This window comes from Kwoniella mangroviensis (assembly GCF_000507465.2).
Source record: "Kwoniella mangroviensis CBS 8507 chromosome 1 map unlocalized Ctg01, whole genome shotgun sequence".
Classification (NCBI taxonomy): Eukaryota; Fungi; Basidiomycota; class Tremellomycetes; order Tremellales; family Cryptococcaceae; genus Kwoniella; species Kwoniella mangrovensis.
The window spans coordinates 3,370,401-3,390,086 of NW_027062533.1; the positions used below are offsets into that span (position 1 = coordinate 3,370,401).

The window sequence follows — 19,686 nt, forward strand, 5'->3', positions numbered from 1 at the left end:
GTGTTTAGTCGTCCTTCTCTCTTAACATCAATCTATAGTCCATACTCTCACAGGAATCACATCGCCACATCTACATATATATATACCCTATGGAAACAAACGCAATGTCAAACAGCCTCCAGCATCCCTCTGTCTCAGATAATACTTCTACTACAAACGATCATGAACCCGATGCAACCTCTAAGCCGAGGAAGAGAGATATAATGAAATCTGTATTCAGCCTCGCACCGCCTGTATCCACTTTTTCCAAACAGTCCGATCACACTACAGTGGAAGATGATGAGATACATAGGAAATATGAAAGAATGAGGGATGAAGAGCCGCAAGAGCTGCTGCAGAGGAGGGAAGGAGCGGCGGTGGTCATTCAAAGGCATTTTAGGGGGTATAGAGATAGGAAGATGGTCAAAGGGATGAAATTGTATGTATACGCTCACAATGAGTACACTAGACATTTTTTTTTTTGCCAAATGTTATCCTATATCTTGCTATGACGATAGGTTGGATCACCGCTGATTGTATGATGGTTTGATTGATTACGGATCATTCAGACAGCGCGATGCAAGATGGGATGATCTGGTGAAACAGACGGGTGAACAGACTTATTGGAAAGGTCAATTAGATAACAAGAATGATGTGAAGTCTAGGTGAGTTCACTTCTTCACCATGCCAATGGAATACGATATCGTCTGAAAACCTGGACATAATCTACCAGCCTCTCTTCTGATGGATTCTGTTAAAATCATGTTAATCCAGTGTTACTAACATCCCGTGGCTGATCAGATGGCATCGAGCAGTCCAAGCTGCTTCTCGACTGGAATCGGGCGAGGGCCTTTATAATCCTCCTTCAGAGCTTACCGAGGATATACCATCAGAAGAGATACCGGAATCTACCAAAAAAGCTAGACGAGCAACGTTTTGGGGTAGTCTCAGTTTACCTATTGCCAAGGATCAAAACACCGATAAGGGTAAGGGTAGGGATGAGAATGAGGTATTACCTTTTCAGAGTAAGGCGCTGGAACAGCAACATTGGTGAGTGTCTCAATATGGCTTCATTATGTGAGACAGCCCAGAGGGTGTCTTATGAGAAGGTTCAACTGCTGAATAATTGGGATCAATGTTGTATAGGCTGGAAATGATTGATGGTAAAGTGAGTCGAGCGTCGATGAGATTGCAATCTACTCGATATGATATTCAGCGAGATGCTAACCATGTCAATCTTTCCTTTACGTTTCCCTCAAACAGCATAGATATGGTTAGTTAAGCCTTTGAGCTCCTTACCCAAATTGAATTCAGCTAATTATCATGCAACGTACAATACAGGAAGTAACATGAAATACTATTTCAGGAAATGGAAAGAAGCTGAAACCCAGGATAACTTCTTCAGATGGTGAGTCGATAGATTCCTGTAATATCAGCTATTATACTATCCTCCAAGGTTGTTAGCTGACTCAGTTTTTCTTTTGAAATCCAGGCTCGATAGGGGTGAAGGGAAGGATCTGGATTTGGAGGAGATGCCTCGAGAAAGATTGGAGAAGGAACGAATCATGTCAGTTTGTACCAAGATTCAATCTTTTCAAGCTCATCTTCTGAATTTCAACTTTGGTTTGATAGGTATCTATCCGCCGAGCAACGACTTAATTACTTGGTCAAAGTGGATAAAGACGGGCTGTTAAGATGGTGAGCTACATCGCCTTAGATATACAGTCATGCGATGAAGAGCTAACACGGGAAATGTCATAGGGCGAGGAACAACGAGCTTGTCGATACAGCAGCAAGCAGATGGAAAGATGCAGGCGAAGGAAAAGGGATAATACCAGAGGATAACTCTTCAGATAACGAAGACGAGCAACTACCACGTAAAGATGATTATACGACTACAACAAAGTCACCTTGGAAAGCTCGGAAATCCCGCAAAACCGGATCGACCCCATCGTCATATGGATCTGCGAGTGATCTGTCGATATCGTCGGATAGCTATTCGGCGGAATCGGATTTGGATGATAATGAGGATACCCATTATGTAGGGTTGGACAAGGCTGACGAAGAGAAGGGCTGGTTGGAGAGAAAGAAGAAGAGATTGACTCCTGGAGGGATGAGGAAGGAATTGTTGAGGAAGACTGTCAGGTGGGTACGATCATTCATCGCTGAGTTGTTTTGTATCTATGTTACTTGTCGAATACCTCGGATTCGATAGGGGCTTACAACCTTAGAAAATAACTGACGATGCTCTGAACTTTTCGCTTGTGGCAGACGGAATACCTGGATCTACGTTAGTGATATGAAGTTAAACTTGTTTGTCGGGATCAAGCAAAGTGGCAATTTCCAACATTCTTCGTGTACGTTCGCACGCTATCAAGACGTATGCCATCATAACATTAATGACGAAAAGCTGACATATGATGTGTTTATAGTCCTGGCTGGAGGCAAGGTCACATCGGCAGGTATAATAGTGGTTAAACATGGATTGATCAAATCGCTCAATCCGTTAAGTGGACATTATAGGTCGTCCATCGAGGTTGGCTATTCTACGCAGGGTACGAACTAGTTCTAGGACATATAGCTGACTTTTTGTGCCTTCGTTATATAGCACTTTAGAGCTTTCATTGGTCAGCTTGAGAATAGAGGCGTGGATTTGAGTCATGTCAAGATTGCCAAGAGTGTTCTGGTGAGTATGAGAAATCGTATGCTGAAAGAAACAGTGAATCTCATTGACTGATGGTATTCGGTATTCGTCAACTGTATCTAGTCATTATGGGGGTGAGCATTATCATTATCATCGTAGTACTCATACCAGTCTCCTATCCCCTGCTACCCTTCATCCATGCTCCCAGATGTGATCATTTCATCCACATGAGTTGGAGAAACTGATTTTTTTTGGTATTTTAGTTTATCCAAATACGCCAAGATAACCAAACGTGAACAAAACCTCATTTCCACTCTGAAACGCACTTTGCACATCTCATCTGAACCTACTGAAGAAGAGAAATCGGCAGAGTTGAAAGCCAACGCCGAAAGGGAAGAGAAGGAACATCAGGAAAGGATGCAAAAAGTTCATATTGCCGAGGAGGAGAGTGGACTAAATGACCCCCAGCGGAAGGGGGATGGAGAAGAAGAAAATGACGAAGAGGAATTGAGGAAGGTTAGGAGGGAAGTGCTTTACGGTAAAGAAAGAGAAAAGGATATGTGAGTGGATTGTCTTACTACAGTTGCTGTGAAAAATGTTGATCAGGTTGATAACTGATTGTTGACTTTCGATAGAGAGGATCAAGAACGTAAGGAAGATACCAAACGGGAAATACGACCTGTATGAACATATGAATATGGAATGGGAAGGGAGCAATCGGCAACGGTACAGGACAAGACATCATATCAAGGAAGCAAGATTTCGGATTATACAGGGAGAATTAGATTATTTTTCTGAACATGTTGTACGCTGTACTGTACTTGATCATCAATGAATCAATATAATAGGATACCTGGCATCAATAATGAACATATTTGACGCAACATACAGTACATACTCGTGTTTCATGTTTCACTGTTTTTTACATCACATATATATACATTTGTACACTAAGTTAAAACTTACTGCACGAATACTGATCTTACAATGAACTGATTTTGGGTGATTTCTGATTTCATATGATAATTACACTATCACACAACAACACCGATGTCCATGTTCGATGCGATTGCGTCTTTTCTTTTCCTGCTTTACGTTTCATATCTATCTTCTTCACTTTTTTGTTTTTGTTGAGGGACCTGACCTAACCTTACGCCCAATTCCCTTCCAAAGCATCTTCAGGGAATTCACTCTTACTCATGCCCAACTCCTTCAACGCATCGTCCATACTGACTTTCTCGACAGCGGAATCATGATCTAAATCATCTTCAACCTTCTCACCTTGTTTACCCAGACTTTCGTGCAGTTCATGAGGAGAGGTGATGATGAGTAATTCGGCACCTTGATAATCCAATAATGAAACTGGGTTGGAAGGGATGAATCGACGATTACGGAAGATGTCAAGGAGATGTTGTGGGTACTGAATGGAGAAAAGGGAAGTTAGCATCCGTTTCGATATACATGATCACTTGCAATCCCACACCCACCTGAGCCCTCTTCTCCCTTGGGATTCCCGCTGCTCTAGGATTACCTCTACTTTCCACATTGGGATCTTTAACCTGCAAGACCACAGCTCCTTTCTCCTCTATACCCAACTCTTTTTGCACTTGACCGAAATCCTCTTGAGTCGGAGTAGTGATCTCGTAAGCTAACAGTGTCTTGTAATCCCTTTGACGATTGTGGTCTGGACTATCTGCTAATTCGTCACGAGGTGAATGAAGGATGTAATGACCTCTAGCAGCTGGACGAGCGGCAGCTTGGTGACGAGTGCCTAATAGAGTAGTGTTATTAGTATTGATGATAGTATTGATATAATAGTTCGTAGACGATGAGCCATCTACTGCTTCCTCGTCAGGCAAGGATTGAAAGGCAGAAAAACAGCTCACCCCTTGTCTTCGTCTCGTAGGTATAAGCACCAAACGATTCCTTCAAAGTACTCTTATCTTCGCCTACACCTCCAACCAATCCCCAAATCACTTGATGCTTCGCACCTGGATCTGGCAGTTTCTTCTTACCAACTTCGATAATTCGATGGTAATGTCCTTTGGAATGTTTACCCGATTGAGGAATAAGGAGGATATGGAATCTAAACACACCAAAAAGGCATAGTATCAGCTTTCAGTATTCAAGAGCATTTGATAATTTTAACAAGAGTAAGTTTGTTGCTTACTTTGATATATCATCCAATGATTCCGCTTCGTCAGTTTCAACCTTAGGTCGGTATAGGAAGTAGATATGTCCCGATTCGAGCGTACCTAAAATGAATTCATACAAGCCATCAGCTCGTCTCCCTCTACTAAGCACGGTGATAACTAAGCTGACATACCATGTCTAGGTTCATCATCATCATACTTCTCACCACTTTCCTTCTTCTCTTCGCGTTTCACTTCATCCTCTCTACTTTCCACTCTATCCTCATCCTTGGCTTTAGCATCCTCAGCTGCGATCTCATCTTTGACCCCTTCCTCCCCCAAATTGTTCTCTTCTTCCTGAGTCTCAGTAGTGGGTTCACCTTGAACGGAAACTTCGAACTCCTTTTTCTCAGCTACATCCTGTTCGTTCTCCTGCTTGGCTTTCTTAGGTGATCTTCCGTTCTTCGTTGAGGAGGAAGGTGAGGGTTGCGATCTTTTTTCACCTGTCTCTGCTCCTTGAGCAGGAGACGAGTGATTATTGGTGGCTTTACTTCTTGTCGACACCATCCTTGAGTGATTCACTATGTTATGAGAAAGCAGGGAAGAAGGGACGAAGAGAGATGTCTCACTTACGATTTGAACTGTGTTATATGCTCATGACATATGCTTAGTTGTATGACGTCTTTTGCGGTTGATCAACTGGTAATGTTCATATCCCCCCCGATGAATGATCGAAGATTGCGGGGACTCCACATCCACACATCACGTGACGGCATGGTATCACTAGACATTCCTCAAAGTGTACCGTATATGAGAAGGGGTAAAAGACTGTCTTTCAGCCGTCAGATCACTCAGATTGCATTGATTAGGTGGCTCAGAGGAATGGGATATGCTGGTGATCACCAAGGCATGCCCGGTGGTGATTATAAGAATGAATGCAGCAAGATGCGATGCTAGTACTAAGAGTTTCATTGACGACGACAAAGGTGAAGGGTGTGATTATTTGCCACCCGATTCAACTTACCCCGTTCGGTAAAAACACGGTATAAGCGTACACTCATGATCCTATCCATCCATTCATTCATTCAGTCATCCATCTCAATCGTCCTCATTTCTATCTTTGGCAAATAGCAATCCAGAAACACAGCGCTCGCACATCTGTCACTAGAGCACACCGATATACAAAAGGTGCATCATGCACATCCCACTGTTCACCAATCTTGCCACTTCCCTCTTACCCCTTTTATCTCCCAGTCAACCCTCATCTTCGTCATCGACTATAACCATCCGACCGATTCACGCTCACACGCACAAATACAACAATACCACCCCTACACTATACTTCCACAACACTTCTTCGGAAGCATCATTCTACGCTCATGATTACCCTCTGTCTATTTTTGAGGCCGATGCGGACATACCATCTTTATCAGCCGACGATCTGACCATACGAACGGTCAAGACGATCATTCGTAGACCCAGGGTAAGACCACCATCAATGCTATCTTGGTCTTTATCTCACAAAGCGACGACCCGCCGAGGAGGTATAATTCCTTTTGGGACATATAATAGTAGTGAAGATGTTGGAATGTGGGTAGCACCCGATATGAATTCCCAAGGGGGTGAATGGGATGATGTAGAGGTCATCGCACCAGATATCAAAGATCGACAGACCCTCATTACCCTAGCTAAGATCACGAGTAATGCATATGTATTACCGGATAGTGGGGAATGGTGGCCTGTAGGTAAATGGAATAATCATACGGTTCCTTTTGGTTGGGAAGATAATGCGGATGGTCTTAGGGGTCATATCGTGAGTATGATTTATAATATCTCAAATCCATTTGATGAAAGACCATGCATGAACCGCTTGCTCCTCTCTGTCGATGACATAAGCTGATAGTATCTTTTCGATAGTTTGCAGACCCAAAGAACGAAACGGTCATCATATCTATCAAAGGTACTTCCGCAGGTGTGCTGGGATCAGGCGGACCAACAGCTAAAAACGATAAATTCAACGTGTGTTCAGCTGCCCAATGATCTATAAGTCTCATGAAATAATCGGAAGCTGACGAGCATTGCATAACTTGTAGGATAACCTCCTTTTCTCGTGTTGTTGCGCGAGAGTGGATTTCTCTTGGACACCTGTTTGTGACTGTTATGCTGGAGGATGGAGATGCGAACAGACTTGTTTGGAAGATTCTCTGGTCAACGAAAGTGTTTATGCGACCGTTGGAACTGTAAGTGACTGTTGTTTGGTTCAATTCGCCGTAAATCTGGATACCACACACCTGATTGAGGCTGAAAGATGACGACGATACTTACCTGGTGCCTCTTGTCACAGAACCTATATAACAACGTAACATATATGTATCCCGACGCGACTATCTGGCTAGTCGGTCATTCAGTAAGCTGGCCATAACGAACCAGTACTCTCAACGAGTCGTCAGCTGACATATATCGCCTCATATAGCTTGGCGGATCTCTATCTGCGATGGTGGGCTTATCATTCGGTGCCCCAGCTGTGACTTTTGAAGCACCAGGCGACAAGTTGGCTTCGAAACGATTACATCTGCCATTACCACCTGGTATGCCAGCTGATAAGACCGGTATAACACACGTGTATCATACGGCCGATCCTATCCCTATAGGGGCATGTAATGGTGCTTATTCGGGATGCTATGCTGCTGGATTCGTGAGTTGGCGTTTCCCCATCTGAGCTCTGTCATGTTGCACAAGTCGGGATGCCGGATATGTGACACTAATTCAGCACAGACGTTGATGCCTTTTCTTGTCCACTTTAGGCTTTGGAATCAAAATGTCATACAGGTCAAACGATTCTCTATGACACTGTAACAGTAAAAGGATGGTCCGTCGATATTCGTACACACAGAATAACAGACATAATCGAAAAAGTATTGGCGGATCCTTGGCCTGAAACGGATAAACCTAAAAAACCAAGCACTCAACCTTTCCATATATCTAATCTGGGACTTGGACAATGGTGGGGATGGGGTAGGAAAGGACCACAACCTGGAAAAGGTGGTGATCATGATAGTGATGGGGATGAAGATGCGGATGATGGAGGTTGGGAGAAACATGGTGGTGTACCTATAGCTGAAGCAGAGGACGATTGCGTGGACTGTTATAGATGGTATGTTGCGATGTGTGATTGACTTATTTAGCTTTTACATCCCCTTTCACGGTCAAAGGTAGAAGTGAGCTGATTGAACACGTGTGATTTTTTAGGGAGTTCGGCGATGGATGGAATAAAGATCCCAAGAAATCAGAGGCGCAAGATGGGTTGTCGATAGCCGAAGCTAGAAGAAAGGGGTTGAAGAGATCTTGAGTTTAGGAGATCATGGCTTTGCCATTACATACTGTACAAGTCATCTGGAAAGTACGATTAAGATTCGTTTCACGGGACTTTTTCTCAGTACAAGAATATTGTATATACCTTATCCTGTTAGGCATCCATTGCATTAGATTTTCACATTTCTCTGTTTGTAATGATATGATGTAATATACCGTCCGTCAAGTCCTGCCGGATGTACGTCGATCCGCTGTTTCAAAGTGTACATGACAATGCATCAATGCGAACCAACCAGAAATAAAAACAATCTACGGATGTATCCAGATTATTTCTTCCCACTTGATCTCTTCTTCTTAGGCGGTGGTTTCGGAATTTCATCCTCACTTTCACTTGCACTACTATCCTGATGTACATCCTCTTCCTCAGAACTGACATCTTCCGCACCTATATCTTCATTCCAATCATCCTCATCCTCATCCTGAACTCTATCTTCATATTCGAAATCTTCGTCTTCATCATTGTTATCTTGGAATTTCACTTTACTTTCTCTCAATCTCTGTAATTCCTCTTCGGGATCAATATCCGATAAACCTTCTACATCCAATTCATCATCTGACTCTTCCTCCTCATCGCTATCCTGATTTTCATCATCGGCAGCAGGAGCTTTTCCTTTCTTCTTATCCTTTTCGGCTTTCTTCCTAGCTACATTGGCAGCTTGTTCCGCCCTTCTAGCTTCTTTCTCTGCTCGTCGTTTCTCGTGAGATTGTTGCATTGTCATGGCCTCGGATTTAGATTTGTGGACTATACATATACATACCATCATTGAAAAATCAGCCTCAAGTCCTAACGATTATGAAGGATCTTGCTATATTTCACAGTATGTTGGGAATGAATGGTTGCAGATAGGAAACGACAACTCACCAAATTCGTGGAAAACAGTTTCACCTTCACCTTTCTTACTTCCTACCAATCCTTCCACCACTTTGATCAATTTCAACTCCATTCTCGGTCCAGTTTCGATCAACCTCACAGCCTTTCTTTCACCTTTCTTGTTACCCCTCCCAACGTAATCTTCAGGTAACTCAACTGCGTTCGTATCTGATTCACCTTCCGAAGCCTCGGTCTCTGACATACTATCATACCCTGCTGCGGTAGACGCTTCTGATCCTGCTCTCTTCAACAGGTAATCCGCTATATCCTCTGTGTTCGATAGATTCGGCTGTTTACGAGATACTTTGACTGTACCGGTCGTAGTCAGCAGTTTACGTACCCTACGGGAGACACCGTGTGGACGGACGGTGATGGTGAAATGTCGGAAGGAGATACATCCTGTTTGGTGGGAGTAGGATAAGAGTAGAACTCTTCGGAAGGTGGGTAGGGCGGACTGACGCGTAATATCAATCGATTGTCAGCCTTGATTTGATCGTGCTCATGAGACCAGTCGGCTCACCTTCTCAACCTGGATAGGAGGGAATAGACCTTGGAACATCGTGCTCATCAGACGTAGTTGAGGGAGTGCAGGACCGTTTTGAGGCTGTTGGAAACTGTTCATTACGAGCTATGATTGAGTGTATTCGTCAGCCAATAGCTTATCAATACATCTATTAACTGTACTTACCAATGGAGGATTACGGTATTCTCCTCCAGGCGATTTACCCACATTCCTCAGGGAAGATTGAACCAGATCCCTATACATCAGAATGAGTCCATTAGCGATGTACGAAAGCTAACCATGGGCGTAAATCTGATAAGTCGGAGATACTCACTTCATCAAACTGTACTTGTTCACTCTAAAAGTCAGAGTAGGTCCCTGTGGAAATCTGGCGACTCTGAGATGTACGTTGGCAGCGTCCGTCAGAGTGAAGGCGAGCAGATGAGTGACTTTGAGTGAAGGAGCGATTGTCAAGTAATCTCTTAATCTGGCGTTGGGTCGTTCTCTTAATCTCGTAGCGGTATTAGGTTCCATTATTTTTCTTGTATCTCGAACTAATTGAGCTATCGATTTGGTCACCACACCAGACTACGATCGAATTCAGACGTCAACGCTTATATTTCTCCGGGTCAATCCTTTGTATGAGAGCTGGCTCACTTTGATCACGAATGATTTAGGTACATTCTCCTACATCAATACCAAAGTAGGTCAGCAAAATCAGACAAGTGAGCATTATCGCTGCGAATGAGCTCACCTCGGTCTCTCCCTTCGCCGGCCCTTTCAAGTGAGTCCTGTTCTTTCTTCTTGGTCTTGCCATACTGCCGAAGTGGGTCGTAAGGATAAATGATAGTATGTATAGTGCGGTTCGACCAAGATTTGTTGTGAATATTTCAAGCGGGTGGACATGAAAAGTGGACGAGATTCAGAAATCTTGCGATAAAGGGAAGGATCATTTAGATGGGATGTAACAAGTCACGTGATTTTGCTACATGGCAAGATCTGACCCAAGATAAAGTGCCACGAACACGAACGCGATGGTCGGATTGAACCGAGGTTTGAAGGCACGAGCTGTCGTTATCTGATCCTCATTCTCACCCATACAAGGAATGCCGGATCTCAATGACCACTGTGGGCTCTGGACGAACTGGCTAGCAAACAACATCATCATGGGACACGCCATCGGATTTGTGTCCGCATCGTCTTCGGAAGGAAGCCAATGACTCAAAATGATGAACCAATGATACACGATCGTGCCAGGTTTTCTTCCTTATCTCTCGCATCATGCTTGAATTTCCAAGGATCGCGCTTTGGACCGGTTAAATGATTTGTATGGTGCCTGAATTATTTTCCAACAATCTCGAGTTCTTGGAAAATAAATCAATGTTGAAGGAAGGATGGTGTACATCTTTTTCCAAGAATCATACATCGTCCACTAGTCACACGGATAACAAAGAAGACTATATACATGCATCCATCCCATCCACTCTTTCTCTTTCCCCCCATTCTTCTTCTCTCTTCCCTCATCTCTATAGAGCATTCTCATCGTAAACCTCAACAACGATCGATAGATAACAATGTCTATTCACGTTGTAAGACGAGTAGCCGTAGGGCGCCAATTACTGGCTAGACCCGTGTCCTTGTCATCACGTTCAATCTCCTCATCCTCTTATCTCCTTAGACCTCATCCCACCTCTCCTGCACACTCCTCCACAACGGCTGTCCAGCCCCATCCTCATCCTCCATCGACTTCATTCCACCCATCCAAATCATCCATCTTCACTCCCCTCGATACCTTCCTTCCGCGTCACCTTGGTCCTCGTCAATCCGATGTTGAGTCGATGCTCTCTACCCTCGGGTACAAGTCCATGGACGCATTCATAGATGACACCATCCCCAAGGGGATTAGAGTCGACGCCCTAACCGATAAGGAAGGCGATAAGACTGGTATCAGGCCTTTCAGCGAACTGGAAATGGCAAGAAGAGTAGAGGAAGTAGCTAGTCTGAATAAGCCCATGAAGAGTTATATCGGTATGGGGTGAGCTATCCCTTCCTGCGCTCTCTAGATGTGACAGGTAGCTAACCGACTTCGATAGATATCACAATGCTATCGTTCCTCCTGTCATCCAACGAAATGTAAGTCTGGATTCTCCTACTATCAGACCTGTCAAATACAACATCCTGACCGCTTTACACAGGTACTTGAAAACCCAGCATGGTACACTGCCTACACACCCTATTCTCCTGAACAATCCCAAGGTCGTCTCGAATCACTTATCAACTTCCAAACCGTTACTATCTCCCTTACCGGTCTTCCCATCGCCAACGCCTCCTTGTTGGACGAAGCTACCGCCGCAGGAGAAGCGATGGCTATGTGCTTAGCATCAGTACCTAAAAACAAATTTTCAAAGGGTAAAAAAGTATTCCTTGTATCTCCATCGGTCGCTCCTCAGATCATCGCCGTCTTGCAGACTAGAGCAAGTGGATTTGGAATTGAGTTGAAAGTTGCTAAATCCAACGAAACCTTTGTTCAAGAAGTTGAAGAATTAGGTGAAGAGAAACTTATGGGTGCTTTGGTACAATACCCTGACGTCAATGGAAACATCGGAGATTGGCAGGAAGTAGCTTCGAAAGTGAAAAGTACAGGTGCAAAGATGGTTGTGGCGAGTGACTTATTGGCTTTGACTATGCTTAAACCCCCTGGAGAATGGGGTGCGGATATCGTCTGTGGTAATTCTCAACGATTCGGTGAGTCAACGTCTACTTTGTCTTACTGATAACGTTAGCTGACTCAGATGTGAAACTACCCAGGTGTACCCGTCGGTTACGGTGGACCTCACGCCGCGTTCTTCGCTTGTACGGATGATTTGAAGAGGAAGATGCCAGGAAGATTGGTTGGTTTAAGTAAAGATTCTAGAGGTGGTCCTGCGTACCGATTGGCTTTACAGAGTAAGTCAGCTCATCACCTCACGTAGAGCATCGTTGACATATTTCTTTTGTCAGCTCGAGAACAGCACATCCGAAGGGAGAAAGCTACCTCCAATGTCTGCACTGCGTGAGTTGACCGTCATACGGCATCACCCACGCAATCAGCTGACAATTCACATAGCCAAGCTCTTCTCGCCAACATGACTGCCATGTATGCCGTCTACCACGGTCCAGAGGGTCTCAGGAAGATTGCTGGAAAGGTCCACTCCCTCACTCGAATCCTTTCTGGATCCCTCGCTTCTCTCGGTTTCACTACCCTCAACAAGACATACTTCGATACCCTCACTATTGATGTTTCTTCGGCCGGTGTCACCGCTGCTCAAGTCCACGAGGAGTCGATCAAAGCCTCTATCAACTTCCGAACGATCGACGACAAGACTATCGGTATCACTCTTGACGAAAGTGTTGGTCCCCTCGATCTCACTGATATCGTCAACGTCTTCTACCGAGTCAAGGGACAAAAGGATATCGAACCTGAACAATTGGAGCAATTAGCTTCCAAGTTGGAATTATCTTCTGAATCCGTCACCTCTCCAATCGCTCATCATGCCCGAACATCAGAGTTCCTCACTCAACCGGTATTCAACAAACACCACTCCGAAACTCTCATGCTCAGATACATGATGCACTTGCAGGAGAAAGATTACTCCTTGGTACATGGTATGATCCCATTGGGCTCTTGTACAATGAAGTTGAACTCTACTTCTTCGATGGCGCCTTTATCATGGAAAGAGTTCGGTGGTATCCACCCTTTCGCTCCCGTAGACCAAGTCAAGGGATACGAGGTGTTGATCAAGGAATTGGAAGAAGATTTATCGTTGGTCACTGGATACGACGCTACCTCCGTGCAACCCAACTCAGGTGCATCAGGTGAATATGCCGGTCTCAAAGTGATTCAAGCGTACCACGAATCGAAAGGCGAAGGTCACAGGGATGTCTGTCTGATTCCCCTCTCGGCCCACGGTACCAATCCCGCTTCGGCCGCGATGGTAGGATATAAAGTTGTACCTATCAAAGCTTTGAACGACGGTTCGCTCGACTTGGCCGATCTCAAAGAGAAAGCCGAAAAACATAGAGATAACCTCGCCTCGTTTATGGTTACTTATCCATCTACTTTCGGTGTATTCGAAGAAGGTATTGAAGAAGCTTGTCAGATCGTACATGATAATGGTGGTCAAGTCTACGTAGATGGTGAGTGTCGGCTACGTCCCTTATATGTCAGGCATGTCAGCTGATATTTCTTGCGTTCTATAGGTGCCAATTGTAACTCCCTTGTTGGTCTGACATCTCTTGGTCGAGTCGGTGGAGACGTCAGTCACACCAACTTGCACAAGGTGAGCTCACTCTTTGACATCAAGAAGTATAAAGCGAGCTCGTTCTGATCATCCTCGTCTTAGACTTTCTCAATCCCCCATGGTGGAGGTGGACCAGGTGTCGGCCCAATCTCATGTAAATCTCACCTAGCTCCTTTCCTCCCTACCCATCCTCTCGTAACTACAGGGGGTTCACAAGCCATTCCAGCCGTGTCAGCAGCACCATACGGCTCCGCATCCATCAACACCATCTCCTGGGCGTACATCAAAATGTTAGGTGGAGAAGGTTTGACGGAAGTTTCCAAGATCGCTTTATTAAATGCAAACTACATCGCCGAACGTCTCAGACCATACTACAACGTTAGGTTCTCCAACAAGAACGGTAGAGTCGCGCATGAATGTTTGGTCGATTTGGGCGAATTCGAAAAATCGGCTGGATTGAAAGTATCCGATTTCTCCAAGAGATTACAAGATTATTCTTTCCATCCTCCTACTGCTCAATGGCCAATCTCCACTTGTTGGTTGATCGAACCTACCGAAAGTGAATCTAAAGCTGAACTTGATCGGTAAGTACGATAATCTCTTTCACATCTTTGCTTGACGATCTAATGGTATCTTTCATTCGCAGATTCATCGATGCGTTGATTTCAATTCGAAAAGAAGTAGACGAGATCGTATCAGGCGAACAATCAAAGGATAACAACGTGTTCAAGAACGCTCCTCACCCATTGAGTATACTGGTTGATGATAAATGGGATAAACCATATTCGAGAGAAAAAGCTGTTTTCCCCGTACCTTCCTTGAAGAAGAACAAGTTCTGGCCATCGGTAGGAAGAGTTGATGATGGTGAGTCCAGCTCGATATGCCTTTTGTCTTCTTGGGATCATTCACTGATTCAAGTGTTCTATGACCTATAGCCGCTGGTGATCTGAACCTGATCTGCGAATGTGGTTCAGTCGAAGAATACGCATAAACCTATTTCTTCACTTTCAGAAGCTACATTGCTTTTATCAGCAATCGCTTTTTCTTTCTTTTTGTTCGTACAATCACCCTTAACGGGTTTTTCTGTCATTCCTCTCATCAGGGCTTTTTAGGTTTCCTTTCACATATTTTGCTACCCATACCTTCAATTACAAACTATATAGACTTCATGTTCAACCTTTCTATACCAATTAAATCGGACGTAATCAATAGTCCTTATTGTATAAAGCAATTTCAACTTTGCATAGCTTTCACTTTCTGTACCTATACATAATCAACATGAATCACAATAATGGTATCAACAATTTCCGCTCACGCACATGAACGATTTTCGGGAAATTCTCCTTACTCTCATTGCGTTGAATCGAGTTGCATATTGAGTGACGGTCTTCAAACCAACAACACCAGTCTTGCTTGCGCTTAATATCACGACTGCATCTTTCTGTATGTTTCAGTGGACCACTAACAATATCAAATGCATCAAGATAGGCCCTACCAATCTTCCTCTGTTTGTTCCCTCTTCCAACCTTCACTTTCACTCTCCCAATCATCATCCTCCCTCTCCCCACCATCGACCTCTCCATCTTCATCATCTCCCTGCTCTGGTAAATCTTTCAAACCGAATTCGTACTTCTCCAGTATACCTTGTTCATCCTCTTCGTCATCATCTTCCACTCGGGCTTCGCCGGTGAACGAGATATCCTGTCCTCTCTTCATTGCCTTCAATTTGGCTGCATCGGATGGGTTGAACAGCGCTTTCACTCTCAATTCCTCTAATTTCGCTTTGGTAAGTTGAGCTTTTGTTTTCGATTTCGAAGGAGAATGGATAGAGAGGAGGTTCAACATCGGGATTGATAATGATTTGGTATTCGATGGCGAGATGAAAACTTGCTCTTTCCCTTCCTCTTGTGGTTGTTCTTCTCCGTCCTGTTCATTCGCATTGAGACCCGTAGCATCTTGCTGTTCATCATCATCCTCTTCACCTGACAAATCCGAACTACTATTCCTCCTCTTCACTTCCCTTCGGGTGGGTACGATCCGAATCTCCCTCTTGACATACCCACCCTCAGGATCAAATTGATCGATCTCATCGTCACTCAGGCTCAACACTCTCCCTCTTCGTCTCTGAGATGCAGAGGGCGTATAATCCGAAGCTAGTCCCGGTTCATCATCTGGCATAGCTTCTTCCATAATGGGCGAAATGTCGTCCATCAGTGAAATTTCATCTGCGGAAGGTGTAGGTTCGAGTAAGGGTGGAGATTGAATCTGGATTGATGGAACTTCTTCAGATATAGGTATAGGCGACGTATGTTTAGATAATTCATCTTCTTTTGGATTTTGTGGTTTGATTGGTAATGTGGATTTACCAGTACTAATCCTATTGAAGAAATTCATGATACCATTCCCATTCGAATTACCATTCGATTTACGTTTCGCTTTCTTGATATTCTTGGATTTACCAGTATCAAGTCCTGCTTTACTCTTGTTACTAGCACTAGCATCGTTACCGTTCAATCGAGCTGAGACCGATATCTGTTGATTTATCGTACGTGAAATTTCCTCTTCTTCCTCCTCATCCTCGTCATCTCCAACTTCTCCTTCTACTTCACCAAACAAACTTGTAAATCCCTTTCCTTTCTGTTTATCATTAACTTTGATAGGCGAAGGTCCCAATTCATCTTCATCTTCGTCCTCGTCATCGAAAATACTTCTGTTTCCAGGTTTCAAGAAATTCCCTTGAGCTTCTTCTTCTTCTTCTTCTAGTGGTTCTAACGGTTCTTCACTTGTCCTCGCCTGGCCCTGACCTCTCTTCCTCCTCGGTACCTTCTGCTTGAGAGGTGTATCTTCCACTTCCTCACCTTTCAATCTCTTCCTAGCCCTCGTCCTAGGTGTAATCTCATTCCCCACATTGGTCCTTTCTTTCACCTTCTTCAACGAATTAGCTTCCAATACCTCTTTGAGTTTCTTAGGACTGGAAGCGTGGATGAATGGCGATGAAAATGATTTTTCCCTCTGAAGCCCATTCACATTCACACCAGGTCCAGGACCAAAAGGAGAAGATTTAGTAGGCGTAGTGGTTGTGGTGAATGGGTTGATAGGATTGGGATCATGTATCGGACCTGTGTAGGCTTTGTATTTCTTATGTGTACTAAACAACGTTCGGGATGTTAATGAGGAAGTGGATGTTGGAGGTGGTGAAGATGATATATTTGATTTCGAGGCTTTTCTCTTTAATGACTTGTTATCCAAATTATCATCTTGTGGACCTACACCTAATGATATATTATTCGACCTTGATGGACCAGCTTGTGAATGACTTGCACTGGCACTACTGAACAACGACCCGCTGACCCTCCTCGAAGGTGGGGTGGGAGTAGTGGGATATTCCGAAGAAGGGATGTTCCGTGGTGTGGATCGATACTGAGATGAGGAAGAGGATGATGGTGCGGCTGTGGATGAAGATGGCGGCGGACGAAGTGATTGAGACGATGAGGAGGAAGAGGCTTTGGTGAGTTTACGATATAAGGCGTATTGTGATGCTACGGATTGTATAAGGAACCAAACAATGTTTAGCTTAATCATTCCAAGTCTGCTAGACACTCATGTTTCTTCTACGATAGAGATAAATCATAGCGGAAGCATGACAGAAAGATTGTCCGTTAGCAAAGGATGACCCACCTATATCACCTGGATCTCTTTTGATATCTTCCTTAGTCGGATCTCTTCCTTCTCTAGATCTGAATGATTTCTCCCATGATTTGACGGCAGCCTTGACGGTAGGTAGGTCCATAGTGTCTGCTGTAGCTGCCTTGACCAGCAAGTAGGTTTCTTCCGGGTGCCTCCCAGTGTCAATGGATCGCAGCAGATGGCTTCTACACTGACTGTCTGATTCAGACGAATGGCATCGAGAGCGTTACATATGACTTGACTATCTATCTCACTTTATCGGGAAACACGTCTTTCTTAACCAGAGGGTTGATTAGATCTCATTCATCTCGTCAAAACGCGTCGATTTGTCTATTGTATTGAATCGTAATGCCGGCTGGGGTGGGACCTGACTCCTCCTAATGGCCATTACAAAAAGGCCTAAGAGAATCAGGAGGATGGGGCTGATACTTCCGGAGGCATGCGATGAGACTGATAATCCATCAAAAGGGAATCGATGCATCTGATCTGATCTGATCGAGATTTTTCAGAGCGTCAAAGTTGCCGTTGAAAAGTTACTCATGTGAGTACGTTATCATATTCATCCATCGATATCACAAAGTCATAGATCGGGCAGAGGATCAGTATCATCATCACCACTGGTATCCCGATCAGTCACTTGGATATTATCATAATATCGTCAAGGATCAAGCTCTCCGTACCGCTTGTATATAGAGTACCTCAGCTTTCGCATCCAATCTCCATTCGGCAACATAAACACATCCTAAAAAATGAGAACATCAACCTCGATCCTCCCATTACTTTCCTCCCGTACTGCCATCCCCCAATCTATCTTATCCGTACGACTCCTATCCACCTCTCTTCCCCGACTTCAATCTCAATCTCCCATTCCCAACTCTATAAGCGGCAGTCCATGTTCACCTGCTACCGAACCTACTCGACCGCCCTCAAAGCACATAGCCAACCCGAAATTCCTTACTGATCGACCAGTGAAAATTACCCACAAGCCCGTCTTTCCTGCTCCGCATAACCCTTTCGCTCCTACGCCCGCACCCAAGACCTACAATGACATCACCCTGAGGATACTCAGAAGGGTCAACAGGTTATTGGGGTATAATAGAAGACGAAGGACGACGGCGAGAGAGACGGGAAGAATGATGAAAGGGATTGTGGAAGCTGTAGAGTACGATAAAGATTTCTGGTATGGAGGTGGGTCCAAGATCATCATTCACTTTGATTTGACAATTTACTAACATGATATTGATATTCTCATCAGAATGCGATCTACCTCGTACATTCCATACGTTCTTTACGATCCATTACCTCTACGTCCTCCTGACCCTAGTCCGTCTTCGTGCTTTACCAAACTACATTCCCAACCCTTTATCTCCTTTACCTCAATCTGCCTATCCAGGTTTACCAGGATCTACCACCCCGGTTCAAAGACCAAGTATAATCGATACGCTGGATAACGCAGGATGTTATTTCAGTAGAGTGAAACAACATGATTATCGATATCAACAGGTCCTCTTGACTCATTTCTTCGATATTGTCGAAAATGAAATCCGTCTAATGTTAGGTGTGGAAATCACTCGTGAAGGTGAAACAATGAAGAGATTAAGAGAATATCAAGAAAGAGGTAATTTCGCTAGGATGTCCTTAGACTACGTTTTAGGATTGACCAAATCGGATGATCCGAAAGATAGGGAAATTGCTGATGGAGAATTGGCAAGTTTCATCTGGAGGTTTATATTCGCTAGAAGAGGGACGGGTAAAAATCTAGAAGGTGAATTAACATACCCCGAAGGTGAGAGTATGAAAAAGGGTAAAGAGCTGGAGATGGCCGAACAAATTGAGACGATAGTGAAGTTTGTAAGAAGGGAATTGAATAGGTTGGATAGTATTTCGGATAGAGATGTCATTGCTGGGAATGTGGGGATGTTCGGAGGTGTCAGACAGTAGTAATTGGTAAAATATGTAATGAGATGAAAGGAACAGAATAAAAATGTATAATGCATCTTTCTTTCCATTGACCGATCCATCATTCATACTGGGTGAATGAGATGCAGCATTGATTCGATTTATTCACAGAATATAAATGAATTGCTATCTATCCCTGGGAGATCTGTAACGAAGAATGCATGATCATTATATCTGTCTGTGGACATGAGTGAATTGAGTCTGAGAAGCATCGCTTTTGAGGTACTTAATGTATCCTAGGGAAACGACTAGGTTGTATT

The 19,686-nt window shown here is 44.0% G+C and overlaps 7 protein-coding genes across 7 annotated transcripts; 4 read left to right on the forward strand and 3 right to left on the reverse strand.

The window, feature by feature from the left end:
• Positions 1-104: 104 nt before the first annotated feature.
• I203_101253 (uncharacterized protein) lies at positions 105-3,310 on the forward strand (the record flags this gene model as incomplete). Its single annotated transcript, XM_065516847.1, has 14 exons — positions 105-418; positions 549-644; positions 781-1,029; positions 1,126-1,147; positions 1,248-1,387; positions 1,472-1,546; positions 1,612-1,677; positions 1,741-2,124; positions 2,251-2,336; positions 2,412-2,515; positions 2,588-2,665; positions 2,747-2,757; positions 2,887-3,183; positions 3,259-3,310. 14 exons carry the CDS (start codon positions 105-107, stop codon positions 3,308-3,310), a joined length of 1,974 nt encoding a protein of 657 aa, XP_065373665.1.
• A 463-nt stretch (positions 3,311-3,773) lies between these two features.
• I203_101254 (uncharacterized protein) lies at positions 3,774-5,322 on the reverse strand (the record flags this gene model as incomplete). Its single annotated transcript, XM_019146207.1, has 5 exons — positions 3,774-4,043; positions 4,111-4,394; positions 4,510-4,709; positions 4,794-4,878; positions 4,950-5,322. 5 exons carry the CDS (start codon positions 5,320-5,322, stop codon positions 3,774-3,776), a joined length of 1,212 nt encoding a protein of 403 aa, XP_019004766.1.
• A 628-nt stretch (positions 5,323-5,950) lies between these two features.
• Positions 5,951-8,104, forward strand: I203_101255 (uncharacterized protein; the record flags this gene model as incomplete). The annotated part of the gene is made up of 7 exons (XM_019146208.1): positions 5,951-6,568; positions 6,673-6,774; positions 6,849-6,995; positions 7,100-7,162; positions 7,229-7,450; positions 7,560-7,909; positions 8,005-8,104. The coding sequence occupies 7 exons, from the start codon at positions 5,951-5,953 to the stop codon at positions 8,102-8,104; spliced, it is 1,602 nt and encodes a 533-aa protein (XP_019004767.1).
• A 289-nt stretch (positions 8,105-8,393) lies between these two features.
• Positions 8,394-10,317, reverse strand: I203_101256 (uncharacterized protein; the record flags this gene model as incomplete). The annotated part of the gene is made up of 7 exons (XM_019146209.1): positions 8,394-8,869; positions 8,990-9,452; positions 9,519-9,626; positions 9,687-9,756; positions 9,835-10,088; positions 10,158-10,187; positions 10,255-10,317. 7 exons carry the CDS (start codon positions 10,315-10,317, stop codon positions 8,394-8,396), a joined length of 1,464 nt encoding a protein of 487 aa, XP_019004768.1.
• A 757-nt stretch (positions 10,318-11,074) lies between these two features.
• Positions 11,075-14,771, forward strand: I203_101257 (glycine dehydrogenase; the record flags this gene model as incomplete). Its single annotated transcript, XM_019146210.1, has 10 exons — positions 11,075-11,535; positions 11,594-11,633; positions 11,696-12,245; positions 12,309-12,446; positions 12,501-12,552; positions 12,607-13,676; positions 13,740-13,819; positions 13,883-14,364; positions 14,427-14,644; positions 14,716-14,771. 10 exons carry the CDS (start codon positions 11,075-11,077, stop codon positions 14,769-14,771), a joined length of 3,147 nt encoding a protein of 1,048 aa, XP_019004769.1.
• A 500-nt stretch (positions 14,772-15,271) lies between these two features.
• I203_101258 (uncharacterized protein) lies at positions 15,272-17,570 on the reverse strand (the record flags this gene model as incomplete). Its single annotated transcript, XM_019146211.1, has 2 exons — positions 15,272-17,319; positions 17,459-17,570. 2 exons carry the CDS (start codon positions 17,568-17,570, stop codon positions 15,272-15,274), a joined length of 2,160 nt encoding a protein of 719 aa, XP_019004770.1.
• A 646-nt stretch (positions 17,571-18,216) lies between these two features.
• On the forward strand, positions 18,217-19,408 carry I203_101259 (uncharacterized protein; the record flags this gene model as incomplete). The annotated part of the gene is made up of 2 exons (XM_019146212.1): positions 18,217-18,655; positions 18,723-19,408. 2 exons carry the CDS (start codon positions 18,217-18,219, stop codon positions 19,406-19,408), a joined length of 1,125 nt encoding a protein of 374 aa, XP_019004771.1.
• Between the last annotated feature and the right edge of the window lie 278 nt (positions 19,409-19,686).